We start from the raw sequence: 22,274 nt of genomic DNA, 5'->3' as shown, positions 1-22,274 counted from the left end.
TGCAGCGGTGCGATGAGAGCGAAGAAGAGCTGAAAACAGGAACGATGAGGTTTCAACACTCGGTCAAAAGGTGATGAGACGGAAAGAGGTAAACCAGCAGAGACTGCTAGAAGAGTCACGTAGCTTGCAATGTTGCTGGAAGCGGCCACGCTCAAAAATCAGATCGGTGTCGCTTCACAAGATGCATGCAAAAACATCATAGACCTTTCGCTTCCTAGAAGCCTGTTGTATGCGGCGCCAAGGATTTACGATAACAACTTTGGCAAAAAGGAATGCGTTCTAAACAGATTCATAAGGCAAAATAAATATGACGTGATAAAGTAGTATTTTAGTGTCGGTTAATTGGATTTTTTTAGTGTTGGAAAACAAACAAGAAAGTCGTATACACTTAGGATCGCTTTGGTGCGAGTAAAATATGGGGTCATTTTCATTCATGGGTGAACTATTTCTTTAATAACACTTATGCAGGAGATCAGAAATAAGTTTGTCTTGAGTTAACGTCTGAAATCAGGTGCTAGGCTCAATGACTTGAGATCGTTACACATGATGAAAAACGATCAAAGTGCATTTAACTGCTTGTAACATCATTTCATATGAAGCGTTTTTCACAATATAAATATGCTTGATTTTAGACAATTTTAGCGCAAAACCTAATGCATTTATTTGACTGCTTAAATTTGATTTCTGGAATGTGACGATGTTACAGAATCAGTTGTTTTGGAGTTAACTAAAGTTTGTTTTTTTTCTGATTTTAATAACAGCTGAACCGTCTTTCATTCTTATATTGGTAAATATCAAAAGGAAGTCAGATTGCCGAGTCATATTTTACCGCAAATACAATAGGAAATAAAAAGAAACATATTTTGCGTGAAGAAAATGAAGCCTATTTCAGGGTGATAAAAAAAAAAAAAACCAAAAAACTAAAATTTAAATAAATTCAATTTACCACAGTACAAGTACTTCCCAATTTAAAATTAAAATAAATATTCAAGAGGGAGCTTATTTATTACTAATAATAAATGCAAAAAAATAAAAAAATAATTCTATAATGCTCCTAAAAATCGGCTTTATTTTCTTTATGAAGTATTATCACAATTTCTTATTTTGCAGCAAAATATGACCCATTCTTGACAGGTTTCATAAGTTTAAAACATCAGTGAACTTTCTACATTTACAGACAGAATGTAGTGGTTGGTCACTTTTCTTAAAAGACAAAAAAAAATGTGCAAAGACAGAGAAAGGCATCTGCCTTTTAGCGTAGCAGACGGTCGGGACCGACTGAGGTGGTAGTGTAGGCATACTGTAACGGGACGGGACTGTGTGAGAGGGGGAAACGGGCATGAGGTAGGGACTCTTTTGTACCAGAGGGAAATCAGAATGCTCCCAAACTACTGTAAAAGGCAATTACTTTACAGTTCAGTATAAATCACAGACAAAAAGAAAGAAAAGAACATCCAAATGCTGCACATTCATTTGCATGAGGAATATGAGAGAATCTTCTCTTTTGAAGATACATTAAATCCATTTCAAACTTTCAGCATATATATATATATATATATATATATATATATATATATATATATATATATATATATATATATATATATATATATATAATATATATATTTATATATATTCATCTAACCTATCTAACATCTAATCCCCAAATATCACTTCTCTGTTTTACAGAAAGCAGCATTATAAACATTTGAAAAAAAAAAAAAAAAAAAAAAAAGAAAACATCTGTGCTATATTGTGCCACAAAGGTGTCACCGACGGTGCAGTTAGTGTTAGTGTTATTGTCTTCTCGTATGATGTCACAGTTTTGTTATTCTCGTATTAATCATGTGCTCACGGTTTACATTCACTCTGGAAATCTGAGCCCATAGAACCTCCGGCGCTAATAAAGCCACACGAAATCCTGTTAACAAGCTATATTTTTCCGTTTTACAGAATAGCCCGTTTGTTCCATGCTCGATTAAAGCAAATTTGTAATTAAGCTCATTATTCGAAAAGCAAAGCCCTAAATAAATACTTTGGCTCCCATAGCAATGGGGTAACTTCCTTTATGTGCTTGAGGCATTCCCATCCGTCCATTTCAGTCCTTCTCGCGTGGCTCTCCGGTCAAGGCCGTTTCTCTCACTTCGAAGTGATTGCATTATTTACATTTTTTTGGATGATGATGAAAGTGGTGCACGTGTGTGTTTTCGTTGGAAGTCTCAAACCCCCTCAGTAAGACTCCTGGTAGTGTGCTTGTGTGTGTGTGTGTGTGTGTGTGTGTGTGTGCGTGTGAGAGCGCTGTGGTCAGATACCAGTCCTGTCGCTGTAGAAAGGCGTTACGTGGAACATGTAGCAGTGAGTGCAAACTCTCACCGGTTTCATCTGACCGTATCTAGGCAACGGGGCTGAGTGTGATGAGCAGCGGGAACAGAAGATCTGTAATAAAACATCATCTCATTAGGATTGGAATCATGTTTTGTTTTCTTTTTTCTCTAATTGGATTGGGGGTAGACTGATTACTTTATCAGTATCTCTTAAATAGACAGGTTTTTAGGTATTAGAGTAAACATCTTGTTGTTTGTGTTGGTGTTTTGCTTTTTCTTTGGTTACACACTGCTTAGTGTCATTTGTTTAGTTAACTTAGATTACATAGAAGGGATAGGTGATGGGTAAGAGCTGACCTGAGAAAAAAAAAAAAAAAAATATATATATATATATATATATATATATATATATATATATATATATATATATATATATATATATATATATATATATATATATATATATATATATATATTTTTTTTTTTTTTTCCATCCAAATTCTGATATTTTATTTTCACATAAACATAAACATAGTACATATATTGTGTACACAAAAATTGCAATTAACTGTTTAACAGCACTAATTTCTTTACTTTTTTATTGTTATTAAAATACATTTAGTTTGTCTTTATTTCTAAATTATTTTTCTAAAAGGTTTTTATGATCGACCCTCCACTGGATCATAACATAAATGGGGGCTGCTTTTATTGGCAATTAATCAACTTTTTTTTTGCCAATTATTCTACTTTTTTTTTGTATATCATGCCTTATTGCAATGCTACCTTTGCATTTTGTAACAAGCTTTGTATCAATGTAACAATGCATTACTATTGTGTTTTGTTGCATTATGTTTGCTAATAAAAAGAATTTAAATTACTCTTGGCACCAAGTATAATGTCACTTAGCATTTTGATTACTTCTGTTTTGTTGCTGATTTTTCATAGCTGTCCATATTTTGTTGTACTTTGTTTTGCACCAATTTATTTTCAGAATATACCAGTAACAAAATTCTAACCCATGAACCAAATCATCTCGCTCTGAAATAAATAAATAATATTTTATCTTAATATGAACCTCAGTCATGTGCATGCTTTTACACAGTTAATTGGAAGCGATTGTTAGAGGTCTCAAAATGTCTCATTAAAACAAAACATGAAATGACTGCGTTATTCTGACGAGGGCTTGAAGATGGGTTGCTGTACCTTTCCACAGCTCCTGCAGTGATGTTTCCTTCTGATGACTGTAAATGGTGCTTTACATGCAATGCAGGAATTGCAGGCCTCATCTGGCACCCATTCAGGAGGATCTGATGTCAAAAGAACAGAGAAAGAGTAAAAGAAAGCACTGTCCATTTATGTTATATTAGCATTGCTCTGAAACCTAGTGTATCGTCCAATGTTCAGACGATATCCGATTTTTTTGGACTGCGTGTTTACATTTCTCTTAAAAGTGATCTGAATCCGATGTGTGCCTTTTACACTGCACTTGGTGAAACAAGTAAAAAAAATAACATCACAAATCAAATTAAGTAATACTTAGAGTTTTATTTATTGACACAGAATTAATATAAAAACCTTTTAATGCAATAGTTAGATATGTACACCGACATTAGGCAAGTATAAATTCTTCAGCTTCGCTTTAAGCCTGGCTCACACTACAGGATTTTTACCCCCTGATTTAGCGCAGATTTTCCCCTCCTGAGAATCAGAACAAAAAAACTTATCCTGATGTTAGCCGCAGATTATCTGGTTAATGCGAGTCTTTTACAGATGGAAATAAGCACCTCCCGATCTGTTCGCGCAACAAATCCAAACCTTATATTTAACACAAACTAACATAATTAATACTCTGCCACTCGACTGGAGATGGTTTATTTGTTACAGGCATGTCTGCACCGCAAAACTCGCTTCTCAGTGACGTAGGAGTCACACATATTCACAAAGTAGATTCGAAGATTCTTATTTTGGAGGGGAAAAAAAGTGCCAAGTCAGAGCATATATAATTTCACAGACAGCCTAGGTTTTGAAACGGAGTTGAATCATGTCTATCGAATTATAAAGCGATTAGTTCCATTCCTCGACTGTGATGGTCAGGAGCTTTTATTCACGATACAGCACAGCTATGACCGCTTCACCCAACAGTTCTGTGTATCACTGAGCAACACCCGTAGCAACATAAACAATCAACAATACAGCAATAAAACGGTTCCATGTATTATGTATTTCAGCCAAATTAAACGTCTTATTTAATGAAATATGACTGACCCCTGCTGGTGTTTAGTGCTTCTTCCATCTTTAATTTCCTTCTCATGCGGAAATAAGTAAAAAACAGTTTGTGAAAGTTTCCAGAGGGTGGAATATAACTGTATCTATTAGTTTTCTGTTTCAGGTATGGTTATATATGATATATGGTTATATATCAGTTTACACTGTAATGATTTTTTTGTATTTTTTTTTTATTTAAGCTGTATTAGATGAGAGGCGTGTTCGGGAACATTCTCTTGACATATATTGTTGTCAGGATACTGTCAGGAACTATTTTTAAGCTGAAGGACTGCATTTAACGAACTCGCTTCTGAAAAACAACATTTTAATTCATATATTTTTAGTAATATGTTTATTATAAAAGCAATAAGGTACAGTGCTGTATCGTGTATAACTCACGGCTGCAGGCACGACGCGAAAAGCTCTTCGTATTGTGAATATAGGTGGTGTATTGAACTAACCTTCAAACTGACCCTCTCGGGCTTTGGCAGCAAGCTCTGATGAAGAGATGGTCTCTTGACAGAGAGCGCAATCTTCCAGTACAGCACTGCCCAGACATGGAGCTGAGGCGCATATCAAACAGCACATTAAATTAATAATTTCTGACATCGGGTGATAAAAGCGGGCGGTTATAGTATCTGTGTCTTTCAGAAGTGCGATTACTAACCTTTCTTAGGCTTCTCATTGTCCCCTTGGTCGGATTTTGTTGCCATGACCTCAAACAGAGTTTTTAAGATGCTTCGCAGGTCACTCGCGTAGTTTGTTTGCAACTGATCAGCCACACCTTCAGACATTTAAAAGAAGGCAAATACTGTTTTACAGCACTGGCTATAAAAAAAAACAGTCTGCATTGCTGTAGTAGTAGATTACATTTCACAGTGATACCAGCTAATTTTATAATCTTTAATACTGTCGATGTAACGGCTGTCAAACTATTAAAAACATATCCATAAATCATCACACAAAAGTTGAGCCACTGATGTCATATGGACTGTTTTATCATGTATTTACTGCGTTTCTGGACCTGAGAACATTTAAATTTTCAGTTTTGTTGTTATCTATGGAGGGTCAGATTGCTCTCTGGTTTCATCAAAAATATCTTAATTGGTGTTCCAAAGATGTATGAAGGTCTTACAGGTTTGGAAAGACAGAGTAATTATGGAAAGAGTGTGAGTAATTATTGACGGGTTGAACTAACCCTTTAAACAACTGGATGTGAAAGAAAGGACTGGACCTTATTAACCTTAGTCAGGTCTGGTATTCATTTACACTGCATTATTAAGTAGAAAATGATTACCATACAAAACCTTAATCAGACTACAAATCTCACGCATCATTCGTTAACACACACCTGATATGCAGACAAAAAGGCGATGGATGAGGTCACTACTGCTATGGAAACGTGAGCGAATTTTGTTGTGAGCAGCAAGTTTGGCGGCTTGCAAAGCCACTTGAATCTCCTGATGATCCAGATCCTCAGACATGTCCGAACTGGTTGTCAGGCTACTGACAGGGCTGAAAGGGAAGATCAGGTTATAATTTAATTAATAATATTAACAGCACATAATAAATCTATTCCATAATGTTATTTTCTTGTATGTTCTTGTCTTGTATAATGTTATTTTTCATCTTTATAAAATGAACAATAGTAATTAAAAAAAATAAAGCATAGCTAACTTATTCCAAGATTCCGAGCATGGTCACAGTTGCCAGCCTTCCCCAAGAAAGAATTTCACATAATTGAGTTAATCCAGAAAGCATGACCCTATGGCTGAGGGAACGCTAAGATTTGTGCAACAGCTTGCCGGAATCACAGAGCAAACTTTAAGACTTGATTTTCGCATATCATTCATCACTGACGTTAAAACAGCATTTCAGAAAAAAAAAGTATGCATGTTATTTTAGTGCTGTTATATGGAAGCTAAGATGTGCATCATGCCTATGAGTTTTATTTGGTCACGGGTGATAACCAGGGCCTGTATGCAACAAGATGTTCTGAGAGGTTGTGAATAGCATTGTTATTGGTTGTCAAAAAGAGTCAAGAAAGCCCAAAAGTCCCCAACATCAGCCAAAGCTTTAAATGCTGCTTTTAAAATACACATTAAATCCGTTTAAGCATGTCAGAGTCAAATGCTAACATCACACACCACTACTGGCAATGGTGAAATGCCAGTGTTATGGGCTAATAAAACATGCCGTGTTTGTTTGAACAGCTCAAGCAGACCAAAACAGCACCACTGGCTTTTGGGGCGGAAATACCAATGGGGAGTGTTTTTTTTTAGTAAACCTTGTTTGAAAACCAAAATTACACACTTCTAAGACTTAAAACATAACCTACTGAGCTCTAAAACAAAGAAAAAAAGCTCCATGTTCCATTGTGCATAAGAAACAAGAAGACAAACATGTTTTTTGGTTTAAAAAAAAGATATGTATTTGGTTAAATGCCATAGCAAAATTTACTTTACTTTACTAGATTACTTTAACCTCCATCATTTAGACAGGTAAACTCATCTACTCACTAATTTGTTTCTTTTTACATTTTAAAGTTAAAATTGATAAAGTTTTAGAACCTTAGTCATGGTGACACTAAAGTTATGTGTCTATTGTGGTTTATAGCCTAAATTTTGCTTTTTACTACAGCCAATTGTGCTTAGGCTTCAAAATTCCTTTTGTTCAGTTGAAAAATTCACTTGGGTGAACAAATGTACAATAATTATAAACATTTGAGGGAACCGGGGCCATCCCTGCAACTCTCTATCATAAGAATGCTTACATATTCTATTTTAAAGGGTAAGTACACCAAAAATTAAAAATTAGCTCATGACTTAATAACTTCGATTAGATTTGTCTCAAAGAAGAAAGTAATACTCTTAGGATGTCTTGAGGATGGTCTTGAGTAAATCCTTGGCTAATATTTTCGGGTTAACTATCCATTTAATCTATCAGCCAAAAATGATACATGTTTACCTGGGTGTGTATGAACTCGACAAACTGCATGTAGTGACAGAAACACCATCTATGTCACTGCTGGGGACAGAACTGAGGGGGGACTCCTGAGAACTGCTGCAAAAAAAAAATTTTAAATAAAAAAAATGGAGGGGCAACAGATGAAAATGAAATATGAGAAACAAAAAGAATAACCATCATAATGAAATCAACTCATATACAAAAAAGGAACAAACAAAACATTTTCAAAAGAGTCAAACCAAGAAAACCTGACTCCATAAACATACAATGAAATGTCACATGCAAGCAGACAAACCTAGAGATCTTTCTGTTATCCTCCTTGAGTTGTTTTCCGAAACCTTCCGATCTTCCTTTAACCATAGTATTAGACTGTGTCCGGCATCCTGTCTCCTGGTGGGTGCAACTAGGCCCTCCCTCTCCTTGTCCTGAGCCTCTTTCCTGAGCCAGAAAAACCCCTGCGGCACATTTCTCACAGCAGTGATAGTGTGAACAGTCCTGACTGCCCTCATCTTCCCTCGCTTGGTTCTGCACAGAACAGTGTGGTATAGAAGGGGTGAGGTGGCCCTGAGACGGGGGCAGAGTGAGTGGTAAATGTCCATTTCCTTTCCCTGGGCTGCCAGCAGCTACTGCTGAGTGGAATACAGAGCTTGTGATGGTGAGCTTGTGCTTTTCAAATCCCAGTGCCATGCCCCGTCCAGCAGGCTCCATGGCATCCTCGTGATTGTCTACACATCCGCCAGTGCAGCACACGCAGGAGTTAAGCAGGCACTGAGTGGCAACTAAAGCACCGCCCTCGCCGGGTTCTGGAACGTCAGCCGACTGAGGTACGACGACGGCCAAGTCAGCCAAGCTTGGAGAATGAGGGTTAAAAATAACCGTTGCGGACAACTTCATTCCACCGGTCCGATTGGCGATTTCTTCTGCGGTCTGTACACTATCCTCTTCCTGGGACCCTTCCCAGCCGTTCACCATGGGTGACCTTTCAGAGTTCGCCATGGACTCTGCTGATTGGAGCTGGCTACCCAGATTAGGGTCACAAACGGACAACCAACCGTTGCATGAGGAGTCAGTCAACGCTGCGGGTTGACTGTGCTCAGGGGATCTGAGGCATATGGTAGGAAGAGGAAGCTGTCCACGGCACAGCTCGCTAGTTACACCAGACTCCAGGTCGTCCATAAAGAACACCCTATCATCATCGTGGTAGGATCCCGGGACTCTCCGCGGAGATGCCTGAGTGCTGGAGGCAGCACTGGAACCTTCGAGACTACTTCCCCTATAAGGCCGATGGGCTGGGGACTGATTCTGACTTGGAGGGGAAAGCAGCGTAGACATTTCGTCCCCCACTTGATGCACCATCATATTAAGTTGCTCTATCTCTTCTTCATCATACTGCATGGAGCAAGCCAAGTCTGTGTCTGTGGTGTCCTCCTCTTCACTTTCACTGGAGGTCTCAGGCTGCCCCTTCCTCTCCTCATCCACCTTCCACACAGATTCTTCTTCCTGGGCTACACAAAGTGTGAGATCTACCACCTCCTCAACTCTGTCATCCTGTTCCAGTGTCTCCAGATGGCTTTCAGGACCAGTGGAAGCGGCTGGGTCATTGGTCGACGGCATACTAGAGCCTGCTGGGAATTCTCCATCCTGAGAGATGCAGAGACTGCGCTCCAGTGTCATTAGCTCTTCTTCTGTTAAAGTCTGCAGCAGGTCCCTGACAGGAAGAACACAATTATATGACTCTCAAATCTGCCATGTTATTTAGTTGCTACATAAAGTTAATAGGTTTTAAATTTTAAATCAATGTTCATTTCTGAATGAAACGCCTACTTTACTACATTCAATCAATTCAAAATAGAAAAACAAGTGACACCCTCATGTTTATTCATTCAATATTCCGTTTCTCTCTGAATTTTTTACGAGTTTGGAAGAGAGTTATTAATAATAGAGTTTTCAATTTAGTGAACTATCCCTTTAAAATTATATTAATGTCAGTTCTATTCAACTACCATAAAGACTGTAGGCAAAGCGTGTCTGTGAGATTCAACAGTTTTCCACATGAGGAAGCACTTTCAAAGCTACGCTACAAGACACATTCAATTCTTACAGAAATAAAAGAATCAAAAGAAAAATATATTCGTGCTATGGCTGCCAAGCAATACAAAGGCAACTGTATGTGTTAAAAAACATAATCTAGTGATGTACAAATAAACTGGGCATCAAAACGCTTCTTTTGATAACCTAAAAAGACTCTTGTATTACACAGTTTGAATTTGATTTTCTTGTGCTGCTTGTGTCCAGTGTTGACAAGTGCTATTCTTTCAAAGACACTATAATTAGTGACACATCCAATTTAGACAAAGTTAAATGATGCCCATTCTATTTCAGACGTACTCCATGTGCAAGTGCTACCTCAGACAACAGCACAAATTAACCGTTCAGACCTGTTTTGGAGTTTTGCAGACATGTTGTAAGCCTTCAATACATCATTGCATCCAAATATCACACAATCAACTATGACCAAATCAGAGGTGTCAGTGAATGACTATTGCGAACACTAACCATACCTTATTTTTCTCAGCAAAGTACGAAAAGGCCGGAAGAGTTCAGACATGTCCTCTGGTTTGCGGTCAAGGTTAAGAGGCCCTTCAGAGTAGATAACAAGGCCACTAATAAGAAAAAACATGACAAAAGCTAGCATTACTAGGTGAGCAGACAGAAATTCACGTAAGAAAGGAGTATGGCAAATACAGTGGGATGAAAATTAACACTTTGAGGTGGATTTAGAGGTGGAAGAGATGAAACCCCCAGATCATTAGAATGACATATCACTTACCAAACAATGGCAAGCCTAGGGATTGTAAACATGAGAGCCGGTTCATAGTCATCAATCATGTCTTGTGTGAGATATTCAAGCTTTAGGGCTCTTGGGATGAGAAAACAAGACATTTGGTTATTAATAGTGTATAAAATAATCATGTGAATAAATACAATACAATTATTTTTATGTTTCCTTTCCAATTGATGAGGCTGTGTGTTTTATCGCGAGTTAGCAGGTGATGCCCAATACTAGATTTGAATATTCACCTTTCAACTGTCTCACAGAAGAGAACAATCACCTCCTGCTGGATGTAATACTCTTTAGGAGACTTCACAGGCACCATGGCTGACACGTAGCTGCGACAGGAAACAGACAGTTCCATGATAGGAGTACATTAATATCACTTTTATTATCACAAAGGAATAGTTCACCCAAAAATGAAAGTTATGGCGTATTTTACTCACCCCCAAGCCATCCTAGTTGTATATGGACTATTAAAAAAATTATCTTGCCTCTTCCAAGCTAGGTAATGCTTGTGGATAGCGGCCATTGTTTTGAAGCTCTGTAAATCGGATATATCTACAAGGACTGCATCGTAAAACTAACCTATATGCCTTTAAGGGGTTATCACATGTCCTCTAAAGCTGATCGATGGGGTTTTTAGTTAATTAAAACCTAAATACCTGACTTGTGGCCAACGTCCCCGAGAGCGCATCTTGGCTGAAAACTAGAAACATTTTTTTACAAAAACACATCGATCAGTTTTGATCAGCCTTTGGGGTGAGTAAAAAATGTTGTAATTTTCATTTTTAGGTGAGCTATTCCTTATAAAACTGCTATAATGACAGATTTACAATTCTAATCTGCTGGTATATAGTACCAATAAAAGGTATCTTGCAATAAAAAAATACACTCTAGGAATCACCATAATCTCAACGTCAGATAAGTGGATGCAGAAATCAAACAGCATTTTAAGGTACCTGAGCTCAAACTCAGCGAAAAGGCCGTCAAACTGGCGGAGCGCCTCCTTCATGCGGTCTGTGTAGTTGTTGAGATCTCGTAGCGCTTGGTCTCGGGTGATGTTGCGCACTTCCTCCAGGCTACGGGTGAGGTCTTTAGCCAGTGGTCTCATGGCCATGCTCTCGATTTCACGATTCATAATGATCGATCCTGCTGCCAGGCACTGGAGAGAGAAGAGAAAATAATATCATCACTGCTTCTAATGGGTTACGCCCTGCTCCAAAAGTGACAGCTATGATACACTGCTGGTAAAATATTGCAGTGCAATACTGCTTTCAGTAAAGCAGATCATCAAGTTCTTTATCATCTTGTTTTATTGAAAGTTAACGAGAAAGATCTCTAGGGAAGATCCTTTGTTCTGGAGGTAGTCGGTTAGTGTGCACTACCTCTGCCCCAAACCACAGCTGCCCGGCGAGGTTGTCATGGCGAATCTCTTCTGGGAACTTCACACAAAAGTCTCTGTTGGCTCGGTCTTCGGGTATGCATTCATCCATGATCTGATTAATGATGTTTAACACATTGTCCTGTCCAAATATTGAGAAGAAACACAATATGCAGGGTTAAAACATTTAAAAGGTTTATGTGGGTTTTTTTTTTTTTTCTTCATTCACTGTGCCAATTCTCATGATTTGCTTTTGACAAATTGCAAGGACTTTTCTGGGCCTTTGAAGGTAAAAATTCTATGATGAAAGAAAAACCGAAAAACTAAAAGTAAAGAATGCATTAAACTGATCAAAAGTGACAAATAGGAGTTCTACATTTAAAGAGTAAATCTGCAAAAACTGATTTTTAACAATTCTTTAAAAAAATATATAGTTTTTTCCATTGTGCGTTCTAATTAAACTTTAAACGCGGTTGTTTTTTTGACTGGTTAGTCAACTAACTAAAGTTAACTAACATAGTAAAACATTAAAAACATGATAATGTAATAAAAATAAATAAAACCGTTCTGATATGAGTGAACTACCGCTCTGAGTAGTAAATCCTGCTTCATCAGAAAGCATGTGAAAATACCACATTTAATAACATTTTTAATAATGTCAGTTGAGTGTTTAATTACAAAGAATAAGGCACACAAAGTTTCATAGTATTCTAAGCAGACACACTCTCGAATCTTTGTATGGAGATTTACTGCTGATCACAGAATCGTGTTTCACTGACAAGATGCGCAAGAAAATCGCAGCATTTGCCTAATCGTGATTGCAATTTCATTGCGATAGATAGATAGAGATATATATATATATATATATATATATATATATGAAAACACCGCTACTGAGAGTTTCTGACATTTTCAGTGATAGAGATTGTCCTTCTTTGTTGTTGTCAATTTTTCCCGGAGCGTGAACTCTCAGAGCTCCGCCCTCTTCTGAAAGGGAGCACCAGCTCATTTGCATTTAAAGAACAGCAATTTTAACAAGCTATAAAAATCACCTGCGGGGTATTTTGAACTAAAACGTCACATACACGCTCTGAGGACATCGGAGACTTATTTTAAACCTTGTAACAAGGGGCATAGTCACCTTTAAAATACATTCGAACAGTAAATTCTAACAGACTCATTCTTCGACATTCCAGAATGGACAAAACGAACGCTGACAAAAACGGCCAAACAAGACTAAGCTCTGCTCTGTAAGATCAGTAAATGAGCTGGTTAACCTGGCAGGAGCGGAACTGGTTGACAAGCAGTGTACACCTCTGAGGGTCCTTCCTGCCGTCCAGACTGTCCAGCTCAGTGGCCACTTGGTTCAGCTCTTCATCTGCGTAGTAGAACTGGGCCAGCAGCTGTGGATCTGACCTCTGCAAAAAAGAATGTAAAACAAATGTAAAACAGACCAAAAACCAGATAACCAGAAACTAGTGCTAAAGTAAGCAAGTATCAGTGTCTTTTAGTACAATGGAGGCCTTGTGCTATATGTGAAAATATCAGAAGAGTATGCAAGATACTAAATGACCGTAGCTAAAGCTGTCATCACTGGATTGAAGAGCACTGATGAGGATTTAAACCTTTGGACCCCTTCTGCACCATAAGGCACTCAACGGAGAACATCTTTCATGAATTGCATCATAGACAAGACATTGTATAAGTTATAAGAAGCATTTCAAGAGCTGACATACACTGCTGCTGGGGTCGCAGTACAATTCAACTTCACTTTCATCAAATTGCTTTCATAAAAATCTATTTCAAATAAATTAAGTTCTTTTGAGCTTCCCATTCAAACAACCTAAAAAAAAAAAAAATATCATGGTTTCCAGCATAACATTTTTCTGACTTCTGAATGATTTATGATCATGTGAGACCAAAGACGGTAATCTTGTTTTGTCAATATAAATTATGAAATAATTTTCCACCACTTTAATGTTTTTACTGTGTTTTTGATCAAATAAATGCAGCTTTGGAGAACGTAGCACGCGTCTTTCAAAAAAAACATTCTTACATTGCCAATATTTTTCTATTTTTGACTAGTTACATTTATTTATTTATTTTTATACATTTTAGATACTAGGGTGTTGTGGGTAATGACCAGTGAACTGCCATGTGGTTACTAAAGTGTTAATGAGTGTTTTAAGCTAGTCAAGAGTCCAAGTCTCTGTGATATTTTGATTCTGTTTTTCAGTCTGGGATTTGTTTTTATATTGTTTTTCCACTAGACACACCAAAGTTCTGTTCGGTGCCATAACCTAAACATAAAAAATAAGGGCCAGGTTCGCCTTAGCAAAAAAAAAAAAAAAAACCTCATCTAACAAATAAAGGCTAACTATAGACAAGTGTTATCTGCAACACTGTGATATAGTATTTGGAGTGCTGCCAGTTTGGGAAGCCTCGGTTTTCCTGGACTGTGGCCGTTTATAATCTGCACATGATTTTGCCTGGAAGTGGCACGTGGCTGGGACATGGACCAGAGCTGAGTATAAGCTGATTTAAACGGGTCAGCCCTGTGATTCCCACACAGTAGAAATCAAACCACTGGAGAACAAAAATCACACAGAACACATGTGGGGGAAAAAATATTTCTGTTGCACAGGAAACTACTTGGCCTATACGAAAAATAAGGGCGACTGGGTTTTGTACATTAACAGACTTCAAAGTGATAAAAAAATGACATCCGCATAAATGTTTATGGTTACCGTACAGAGGTAAAATTAAGGCTGATAATGTCAAGTAGCCCCAACCAAACATCTTGAATGTTTTATCAAAGACCGATATTTTCTATTTTAATAATAAAAAAAATAAAAAAAAAGTTAATTTAGGGAGCGCCTGACACCGCACTTAATTCTTGGCGACAACATCAGGCATGTTTGTGAAGAATGTATCCAAGTGAGTCACAGCCATCGAGGTAGAACTGTACCCATGGGCCAGTGCTCCTTTAACAACAATGAGTGTATGTACCTCAAGGGATACCTTGGGTTTAATCCCAACAAAACAATTTTCTATTTTAATATCCTATTAGACACATTTCCAAAAAACTGAAAAGTGACCTTAATTTCTCACAGAATGTCTTTAATGCCTAATCAGTTGACAACAAAACAGTCACAAAACACAATGTGGATTGCAAGAATCTTTCATCACTAAGCACAATGTTAACCACAGGATGAAGTGTGCAAAATACAATTTGCAGGACAGCAAGAAGGCTTTGGGCCCCACAAAGGCCAATTATGCATAATTAAAAACCGAACACCGCTGAATAGATCCATTGTGCAGAAAAATATCTGATGCAACCTAAAAATATCAGTCTACGTTTTCATACGGAATATTTTAACAAATAACAAAATTCGAACAGATGTCAGCATACCACACAGCGATCAAGCGCATTCGTTACAAAGTGACAAATTTATCTGAATGAACAGTAAAGGGCTGTGTTTCGAAACGTAGTGAAGACACTACCTGGGCAGAAACGTTGGCATACGATTTCCAAAAATTGCCGTCAACGGAGGTAGGCAGGTCACATTGTATGACGCTCAAAATGCTGTCTAGGTAGGCAGCTCGCATCATGAAATACCAGCATAGCTGTTAGAGAGCTTGTGTTATTATACGACGGTCTAAAATGCTGTGTAGGTAGGCTGCCCACATCATAAGATGCCCCAAATACTGTCTAATTAGACAGCTCGATAGGTTTTGAAACGCATGCACTTAATAATAAAGCCATACGATGAGTATTTCTTAAAACAGAACTAATGGCAAGCTTACCTTTGGCTTATAGAGCCACTTTCGGAACCGATTCATCATTGGTCACCTCGCCAGTTTAGCGACAGCTCCGTACCAAACCCGAGCCGGACCTTTAAACCCGCACACACACACACACACACACACACAGCACACGGCTAGCGCGCTAAGCTAGCTCCTGCTCTTTTACAAAGCCGCGTTGACAGTGTTAAGTAGATGCCAAAAAACAGACACGGGCAGTGTTAATCCACTATTAGTTAATCACGGGCTCGGACTCTGCCCTTATATCCAGCAGGCGAGCGGTTGTCTTTGTCCCCAAACACACGGGCTGCTCATGACTAAGCTATTGAGCTAGCGCTCAGTCTGACTACGGAAGTTGCGCTGCTTTGACTGATTACACTGGGGTTGCCAAACGCTTCACGTTTTTCCTTTTTTTAAATTTATTTAAATTTATTTTTTATATCTTTATTATTTACATTTTTTAAATAAAGGATTTAGTGGACCATATTTGTTTTTATAAATGCTTTTTGTTCACATAAATAAACAAACAATGGAAAAATAATACTTCCATCCTGTCTTCACGTCATTCTTTTTATTATTTTGTACGCATTTCTGCAAGTGTTTTTGTAAAGCGCTTTACATTACTGAAATTTAAATGTAATCATATTCTTAGTAACATATTTTTTTAATTATATGTTTATTTTTTGGACAAAAGAGAACAAAGGGAATAGCGCTAGAGAACAGTACTAATAGGCTACTGACGTTTACGCTCAAGAAAAGTCGGACCGCCTCGCTGTTGCCAGGCAACAACAAAACACTAGCTGCTGCCGGATGGATGTTTTTCATAGGACCGTATCTTATATGTAAACCTCTTCGAGACTACATTAAAAATATATATATATATATTTTTAATTAAAATTCTCAGAATCTGAAAAGCTGAGTAAATACCCACATTGTTGGACCGCTATCTGTTGATCCGAGATTATATTTATTTGGCTGGGAAATCCAGTGAGGATGAACTACAAAGAACTTGTCGACGAGGTCACAAGACTCCTGGACGAGTTTCAAGAAGACAAACAATGCATTGATAGTTTTACAGAGGATAAAGCCAAGGATCTTAAGGTATTCATTTCTAACACAGTCCTATTCTCCTCCATAAGAATACTGTCCATAATGGTTTTAATGCATTATTAGTTATTTATTACTGTCATTTTTTACATTTCTAAACGAACTTTGTCCTTTAAAAAGCAAAGTAAGGAATTATCCTTAATTTTCTATAATTTAATTGAAGTTACTTCTGACGTAATTACGTTAAAGACAAACATTAATCATATGTCTTCTGTCTTTTAGAACCTCTCCTCTTCTGACCAGAAGTTTATTATTGATACGTTGTATGGATGTATCATGCAAAAAAAGCTTTTGGATGTTGTGGTCAACCTCTTTTACAATCACCATGAAAAAAAATTATTCAAAGTGGATAGAAACCTGTTCATTGGTAAATATACTCTGTTAATGTTTTAAAAATAATATTTTTTCTCCCTCAAACCACTGATGGTAATGCACTATATGTAACCCAACTATGGTTTCTTTTTGCTGTAAAGTTAAATTAGATTTCATTTTGTCTTGTGTTTTGTCAGTTGTCTGTTATCTTGCCGTGTTTTGTCTTCATGATCTGGGCCTGGAGGATTTCAGTAGAATTATCAAGTCTTTAGACATCTCAAAAATGCACAAAGTAAGCAAGACACACGTACTTTACACATATTATATCCTTTATGGGCACTATTTGGACCAACTAATTATTATGGATCATTAAATAATATTAATCTAGAAAAAAAGTGTAACTTACAGCAAACTTGAATAGTAACTGTATAAAGACTGATATTTCAGCAGTGTATTGTACATTTACTCATTCTTTGCTTTCTGTCCTGTATCTCAGTTCCTGAGCTTTTTCTTTAATATCAGCAACCTCACAACACACATCCAGGAGGAATGGAGTCACATCTATGATGCTGTTGTTGTAGATGATAACTGGATCACACCTTTGCTGAGGTAAAATGCACAAAAACATTGTTTATTAGTGTTATCACATTATTTAACAGTGTGATGAATACTCTTGATACCTTTAGCTGGTGTTGCATTAAATCACACTTTAAAAAAAAAAAAAAACATATCCCAAATTATTTATGAGTGTCTGTATGTCGTCAGTTGAATTAGACTAATTAAGTAGATGGTTTCAGGAATTATTCAGTTGTCAATGAGAGTAAGCATTTTAGCCGAAGGCTCGAAAGACTGTGGCTCATTGTTTCCCGATGCCAGAACATGTAGGCTAACCAATAGATCTTTTGCACTTTTATTTCTCGTTGTTAGCATGCACTGTGCTGATGTCCTTATTCTCATTATCAGATGGTGCAGTGAGATTGAGGTGCTGTTGGATCGGCTTGCCAAAAAAATGGGCAAAGGAAATCTGCCAAAAAAATCTTCCAGGAAAAGCACTAAACCGAGGGAATTTGATCTGACCCGGCCCAAAGCTCAACCACTCCCTGCTCCTGAAGTCATTCCACAGCAGGACAAGCCCAAGCCGGCAAGCATATAAATACTTCAAATAGTGGAGTGTTCATTTTATTAGTAGTTTTTTTTTTAAATCTGCTGAAAACCCAAACCACCACCTAACACATTTCATCCAATCATCATTTTATTATTGTGTTTATTGTGTTGATTTCAAATATTGCACTGGACAATGAGTCAAAAGGGCTGACAACCATACATTTGTTCAATTTGATGTTCGTTGTTCGAATTATGATATTTAAAGCATTTGCTTGACTTCTTCTTCAGGTACCAACCACCACTCACAGATCTCCAAAAGAACCAGAAATTCTGGATGATATGAAGCAGAGGAACAGACAGAAAGCTTTAGTAAGCTCAATCAGAGATATAGTTTTGTCGCAATTATTAATTGATTCGCATTCAGACCTAACTTTTTTTTTACTATTTCCATTAGCAAATACTGAATGAAGCAAACTCCCAGCAGTTCAGATGTGCAAATCCACAGAAGTCTGAGAAAACTCAAGTTTGTGTCTTACAGCGTGACTGATTCGTTTACGTTTTTTCATCATTACCTTCGCATCACAGAATTCGAATGTTTATATTTCCTGATAAACAGAATGTGATATCCCAGATTCTTCAAAGCCGAGATGCTGAACTCCAATTTGACAAGCTTTATACTTCTGGAAGCCCTGCCACCCAAAAGGTGGATTAGATAAAACATGCATTGATAAAAGTTTCTTGTGCTTTTGAACCTACTTTCTTATACCGAGGATCTTTGTGCTGTTAAAAAAAGTGTGTGAACATGTCTGTTTATGATGGCACAGATGAACAGCTTGCCTGTCAGACTGAACACAACAGCCATACTGCGAGAGGGAGCTTTATATAATCGTCAACTGGAAGAAGAGTTACAAAGGTAGAGTCGCATTCTTCCCTGTGCAATTACTCAAATGAATTCAAAATTACTACTAATTATCTCAAATTATTTATCAGAAAAACTGTAATAATTAACTTTTTCCATGAAACACAAAAGGAGACATTAAAAAGGCAAGAAGCACCATGAACTGTCTAGTATATAGTTAGTATTTAGCGCTACTTCTATGTGACTAATTAAATAAATATATGGCATTGGTTCATTTGTATAATATAAGCTGGTACAGATCCTCTCAGATCAGTACAACTTTGTTTAAGAAAGGAAACAAAAACCTAATCTTATAGTGGTAGTCTAAGGTGTACCGCAAGGCTCAAAGTTAGGTCCTTTGCCCTTTTGAAGATTAGAGTTTGTGAGAAACAAAAACTTCTCATATATGTGTAGGAAAAATCCTTGTGTGTTCTGATGTATATGCATTTGGGTGTTCAGATTAGAACGATTATCGCAGGGTGCAAGTGAGCCATCTGGGTTCCTGCAGTGGCAGAAGGAAATGAAGGAGAAAGATCTGCAAGAAGAACTAGCTGAGCTGGAGCGCCGAAGACTGGAGGGACGGATTAGCCATGAGGAGGCAGTTCTTGCGCGAGAACGTGTCTTGGAGCTCAACCACCATAAAGCTCAGCAGACTAAAGAAGAGGTGACGTCATAACAAACATCGGTGTTTACAGCAATCCATGAGTCAGTCTGTATTATGTTTATGATGATTAAATGTGCGATTCAGACTGCTGAGCTCATGCGCAAGTATGCAGAGAAGCGTCTGAAGGAGGAGAAGGAAATGAGAGAGCTGGTGCAACAAGTGGCCGATGGCCATAAGAACTCCAAAGCTGCCAAAGCTAAGCTGCAAGAAATTAAACAGCGCATAGGTACAAAAAGTGTTATACGTATAGCATAAAATTTTCGCAAAGCATTACATGACAATAAACAAACACTATGTTGTTTCAATCCAGTAAAGGAGGTCTCAGAGCACAGCAGGGAACTCCTCAGCCAGGCTCTGGAGGAAGCTCAGGTTGAGCTAAGCAGGAAGATGGAGCTTATCCGTCAGATTCGTGCTTTTGAGTCAGCGCCTCTGGTCAGACAAAAGCTTGTGGATGACACTGAGGTTAGTTAATAATTAAAAATAACCAAATTAAATGAATTAAGTCAGTGATTTCGATGTAATAGACAAAATTAATGTTTCATGATCTTTAAAAATGTAGACTGCAGGTCACGATTTGCTGTGTGAGATGTCTCTGGCGGAGCTGCGGGAGCGTTTGGCACTCCTGAGAGAGTCAGAGCAGTTTGAGCTGGAGGACAGAAGACAGCGCATCTTTCAGGAGAAACAGCTCAAAGAGCAGTTACTGCTAGAACAGTTGGAAAATATCGCTCTACGCAGAAATCTAGCAGAACAGGCCGCTTTGCGCAGGTAACATACTGGCCCTACCACACCGGTTCCTGCATCAACATAAACTTGGGTCTGAAAGAAAATTTTTGTTTTTTCTATTTAAACCTGAGGAAAAAAAGACACAACACAGATTACATTTATTCACAGGCACTAGGCCTGGCTCGAATCCTCCCTCTTAGATCACTATGACTTTATTTGGGTAAAAAAAACAGACATCTGGGGTCTATTTCATAAAACAAGTTCTCATTTAAAGTTCTCATTTGACAAGCCTGACTTATTTGGTAAACTTGTTTTATGAAACAGGCCCCAGCTCTTACATTGGTAACGTATGGTATGCCACAAGGCTCTGTATTGGGTCTTTTGGCCTTTTAACCCCCAACTACTTCACTGTGTGTGTGTGTGTATATATATATATACGTGTGTGTATTTTGGATGAGTTAAATGCAGATGGGTCACCATACCTGGCCACAAATCACTTCACTCACTCACTTTCCTTCAAAAATACAGAAGCATTTTCACTTGTGGTCTTAGGAGTTAAATATGTGGTAAGAAAAAAGGGCTGACTGATTTGTGTTACGTTTCAGTCAAGAAGAGAAAAGGATGAGAAATGAACTGCGGGACGCTGTCAGCAGAGATGAGAGAGTGCTGACCCTACAGAAAACCCTGGAGCAGAAACAACAGGAAAGACAAAAGAGGAAGACTGAAAAAAGCGGTATGAAAAAGAATGAGCAGGTGCTTCCACTCACACTGAAGACCACCCTCAACAAAAAGGTGATAAACTAAAACATAAACTTGTCATAAATTTTGCTTATTAACATTTCAGATATTTATAGATATTTTGTTTTATTTTGCCATTAAATAAAAACAAGCAGCAGGTTCTTGAGGAACAGCATTGGAAAGAGTTGGAGCGAAATTTGGAACAACAGATTTATGGGACCTTTCAGCAGTCATCAAAAAAACATGGCGCTGGCCAGAACCACAGGCGAGTTTACTGATTAAGAGTAGACTAAACTGATATTGTAAAATGTCTAGGAATTATATTAAATCAAAAAGTAATACTTGGTATAAAAGCATGTCATTTATATTTTAGGTTGCATTTTAGGTCACCTAACACAGACCTAGTTAATGTTACCCAAATAATTTGGGAAGAAAAGAACAGCCTTTATCCTGTGAGAATTAAAAAGAATGGTTTCTTTTCCATGTTTTTTTTTTATGCTGAAATATTTCTAATCAGAATGCTACAATAACAAAAGGCCTTCTCTGTATTGAATAAAGACATGAGAATAAAGCAGTTTAGTACAACTTTTTTAATCTTGTTTTAGCAAAATTACTAAAATTATCTTTTCCTAAATTACTGCCCAAAGAGAAAGTGTTTGATGAAGAGTGAATTACTCTCAAACAGAAACCATGTATTGCACAAGAAGTACCATAACAACAACTATCTTGAAAATAATCTACAACATTTGGTGGCTTTGCATTGTGTGTTTGTGCACGTTAAACATTTAGAAGTGTACATAAATGAAACAATGACAGTAAACAAATCATAAATTCACCCAACAAGACATTTCATACACACTGTACCCCTTGTACAGTGTTTCATAGTGCTCAGACCTCGTATTTCAACTACTTGATCCAGTACAAAAATACTAAGATTACACCTTTAGTGTCTAGCATGAATAATAAAAAGAGTTAAAAATGTTATTTACCTGTATTAAAAACAAAGAAAAAAATAATAAAAAAGCCTACATAAAAACAATAATCCAGTCCCTGATGCATCTTCCTTTACCTACTGATATTTCAGGAAAAAATAGAAAACACACACACACCCTGTTTTCATATTACAGACACATACTTTGACAATATTGGTC

General features: G+C 37.4%; 2 protein-coding genes across 5 annotated transcripts in view; one reads left to right on the top strand and one right to left on the bottom strand.

Annotated features, from left to right (window-relative positions):
• Positions 1-15,932, bottom strand: part of zfyve28 (zinc finger, FYVE domain containing 28) — a 22,589-nt gene extending 6,657 nt beyond the window's left edge. The window contains exons 1-14 of one of the 3 annotated variants that reach the window (XM_043262992.1): positions 15,581-15,932; positions 13,051-13,191; positions 11,778-11,915; positions 11,352-11,554; positions 10,638-10,727; positions 10,387-10,476; positions 10,118-10,219; positions 7,852-9,264; positions 7,557-7,652; positions 5,941-6,104; positions 5,257-5,373; positions 5,051-5,152; positions 3,528-3,631; positions 2,374-2,436 (exon numbers count right to left, since the gene is read on the bottom strand). In XM_043262992.1, coding sequence (XP_043118927.1) covers positions 2,374-2,436; positions 3,528-3,631; positions 5,051-5,152; positions 5,257-5,373; positions 5,941-6,104; positions 7,557-7,652; positions 7,852-9,264; positions 10,118-10,219; positions 10,387-10,476; positions 10,638-10,727; positions 11,352-11,554; positions 11,778-11,915; positions 13,051-13,191; positions 15,581-15,619 — 2,862 coding nt within the window. In that variant the 5' untranslated portion in view covers positions 15,620-15,932. The remainder of the gene's footprint in view (positions 1-2,373; positions 2,437-3,527; positions 3,632-5,050; positions 5,153-5,256; positions 5,374-5,940; positions 6,105-7,556; positions 7,653-7,851; positions 9,265-10,117; positions 10,220-10,386; positions 10,477-10,637; positions 10,728-11,351; positions 11,555-11,777; positions 11,916-13,050; positions 13,192-15,580) is intronic. The other 2 variants (XM_043262993.1, XM_043262994.1) reach the window with 2 other exon arrangements.
• A 456-nt stretch (positions 15,933-16,388) lies between these two features.
• cfap99 (cilia and flagella associated protein 99) lies at positions 16,389-22,025 on the top strand. Of its 2 annotated transcripts, none has more exons than XM_043262230.1 (15): positions 16,389-16,678; positions 16,907-17,051; positions 17,194-17,288; positions 17,493-17,605; positions 17,960-18,137; positions 18,389-18,469; positions 18,555-18,623; positions 18,717-18,803; positions 18,925-19,013; positions 19,458-19,662; positions 19,747-19,888; positions 19,973-20,124; positions 20,222-20,427; positions 20,991-21,177; positions 21,279-22,025. In XM_043262230.1, the coding sequence occupies exons 1-15, from the start codon at positions 16,571-16,573 to the stop codon at positions 21,399-21,401; spliced, it is 1,980 nt and encodes a 659-aa protein (XP_043118165.1). In that variant the 5' UTR covers positions 16,389-16,570; the 3' UTR covers positions 21,402-22,025. The 2 variants fall into 2 exon arrangements, with proteins under 2 accessions (XP_043118165.1, XP_043118164.1); XM_043262229.1 differs by having other exon boundaries at positions 21,276-22,025.
• The last annotated feature ends 249 nt before the right edge of the window (positions 22,026-22,274 follow it).

This window comes from Puntigrus tetrazona, chromosome 17, assembly GCF_018831695.1.
Source record: "Puntigrus tetrazona isolate hp1 chromosome 17, ASM1883169v1, whole genome shotgun sequence".
NCBI classification, from domain to species: Eukaryota; Metazoa; Chordata; class Actinopteri; order Cypriniformes; family Cyprinidae; genus Puntigrus; species Puntigrus tetrazona.
Note: the sequence above shows the minus strand (reverse complement) of the source record. Positions and strands in the feature narration are given on the sequence as shown.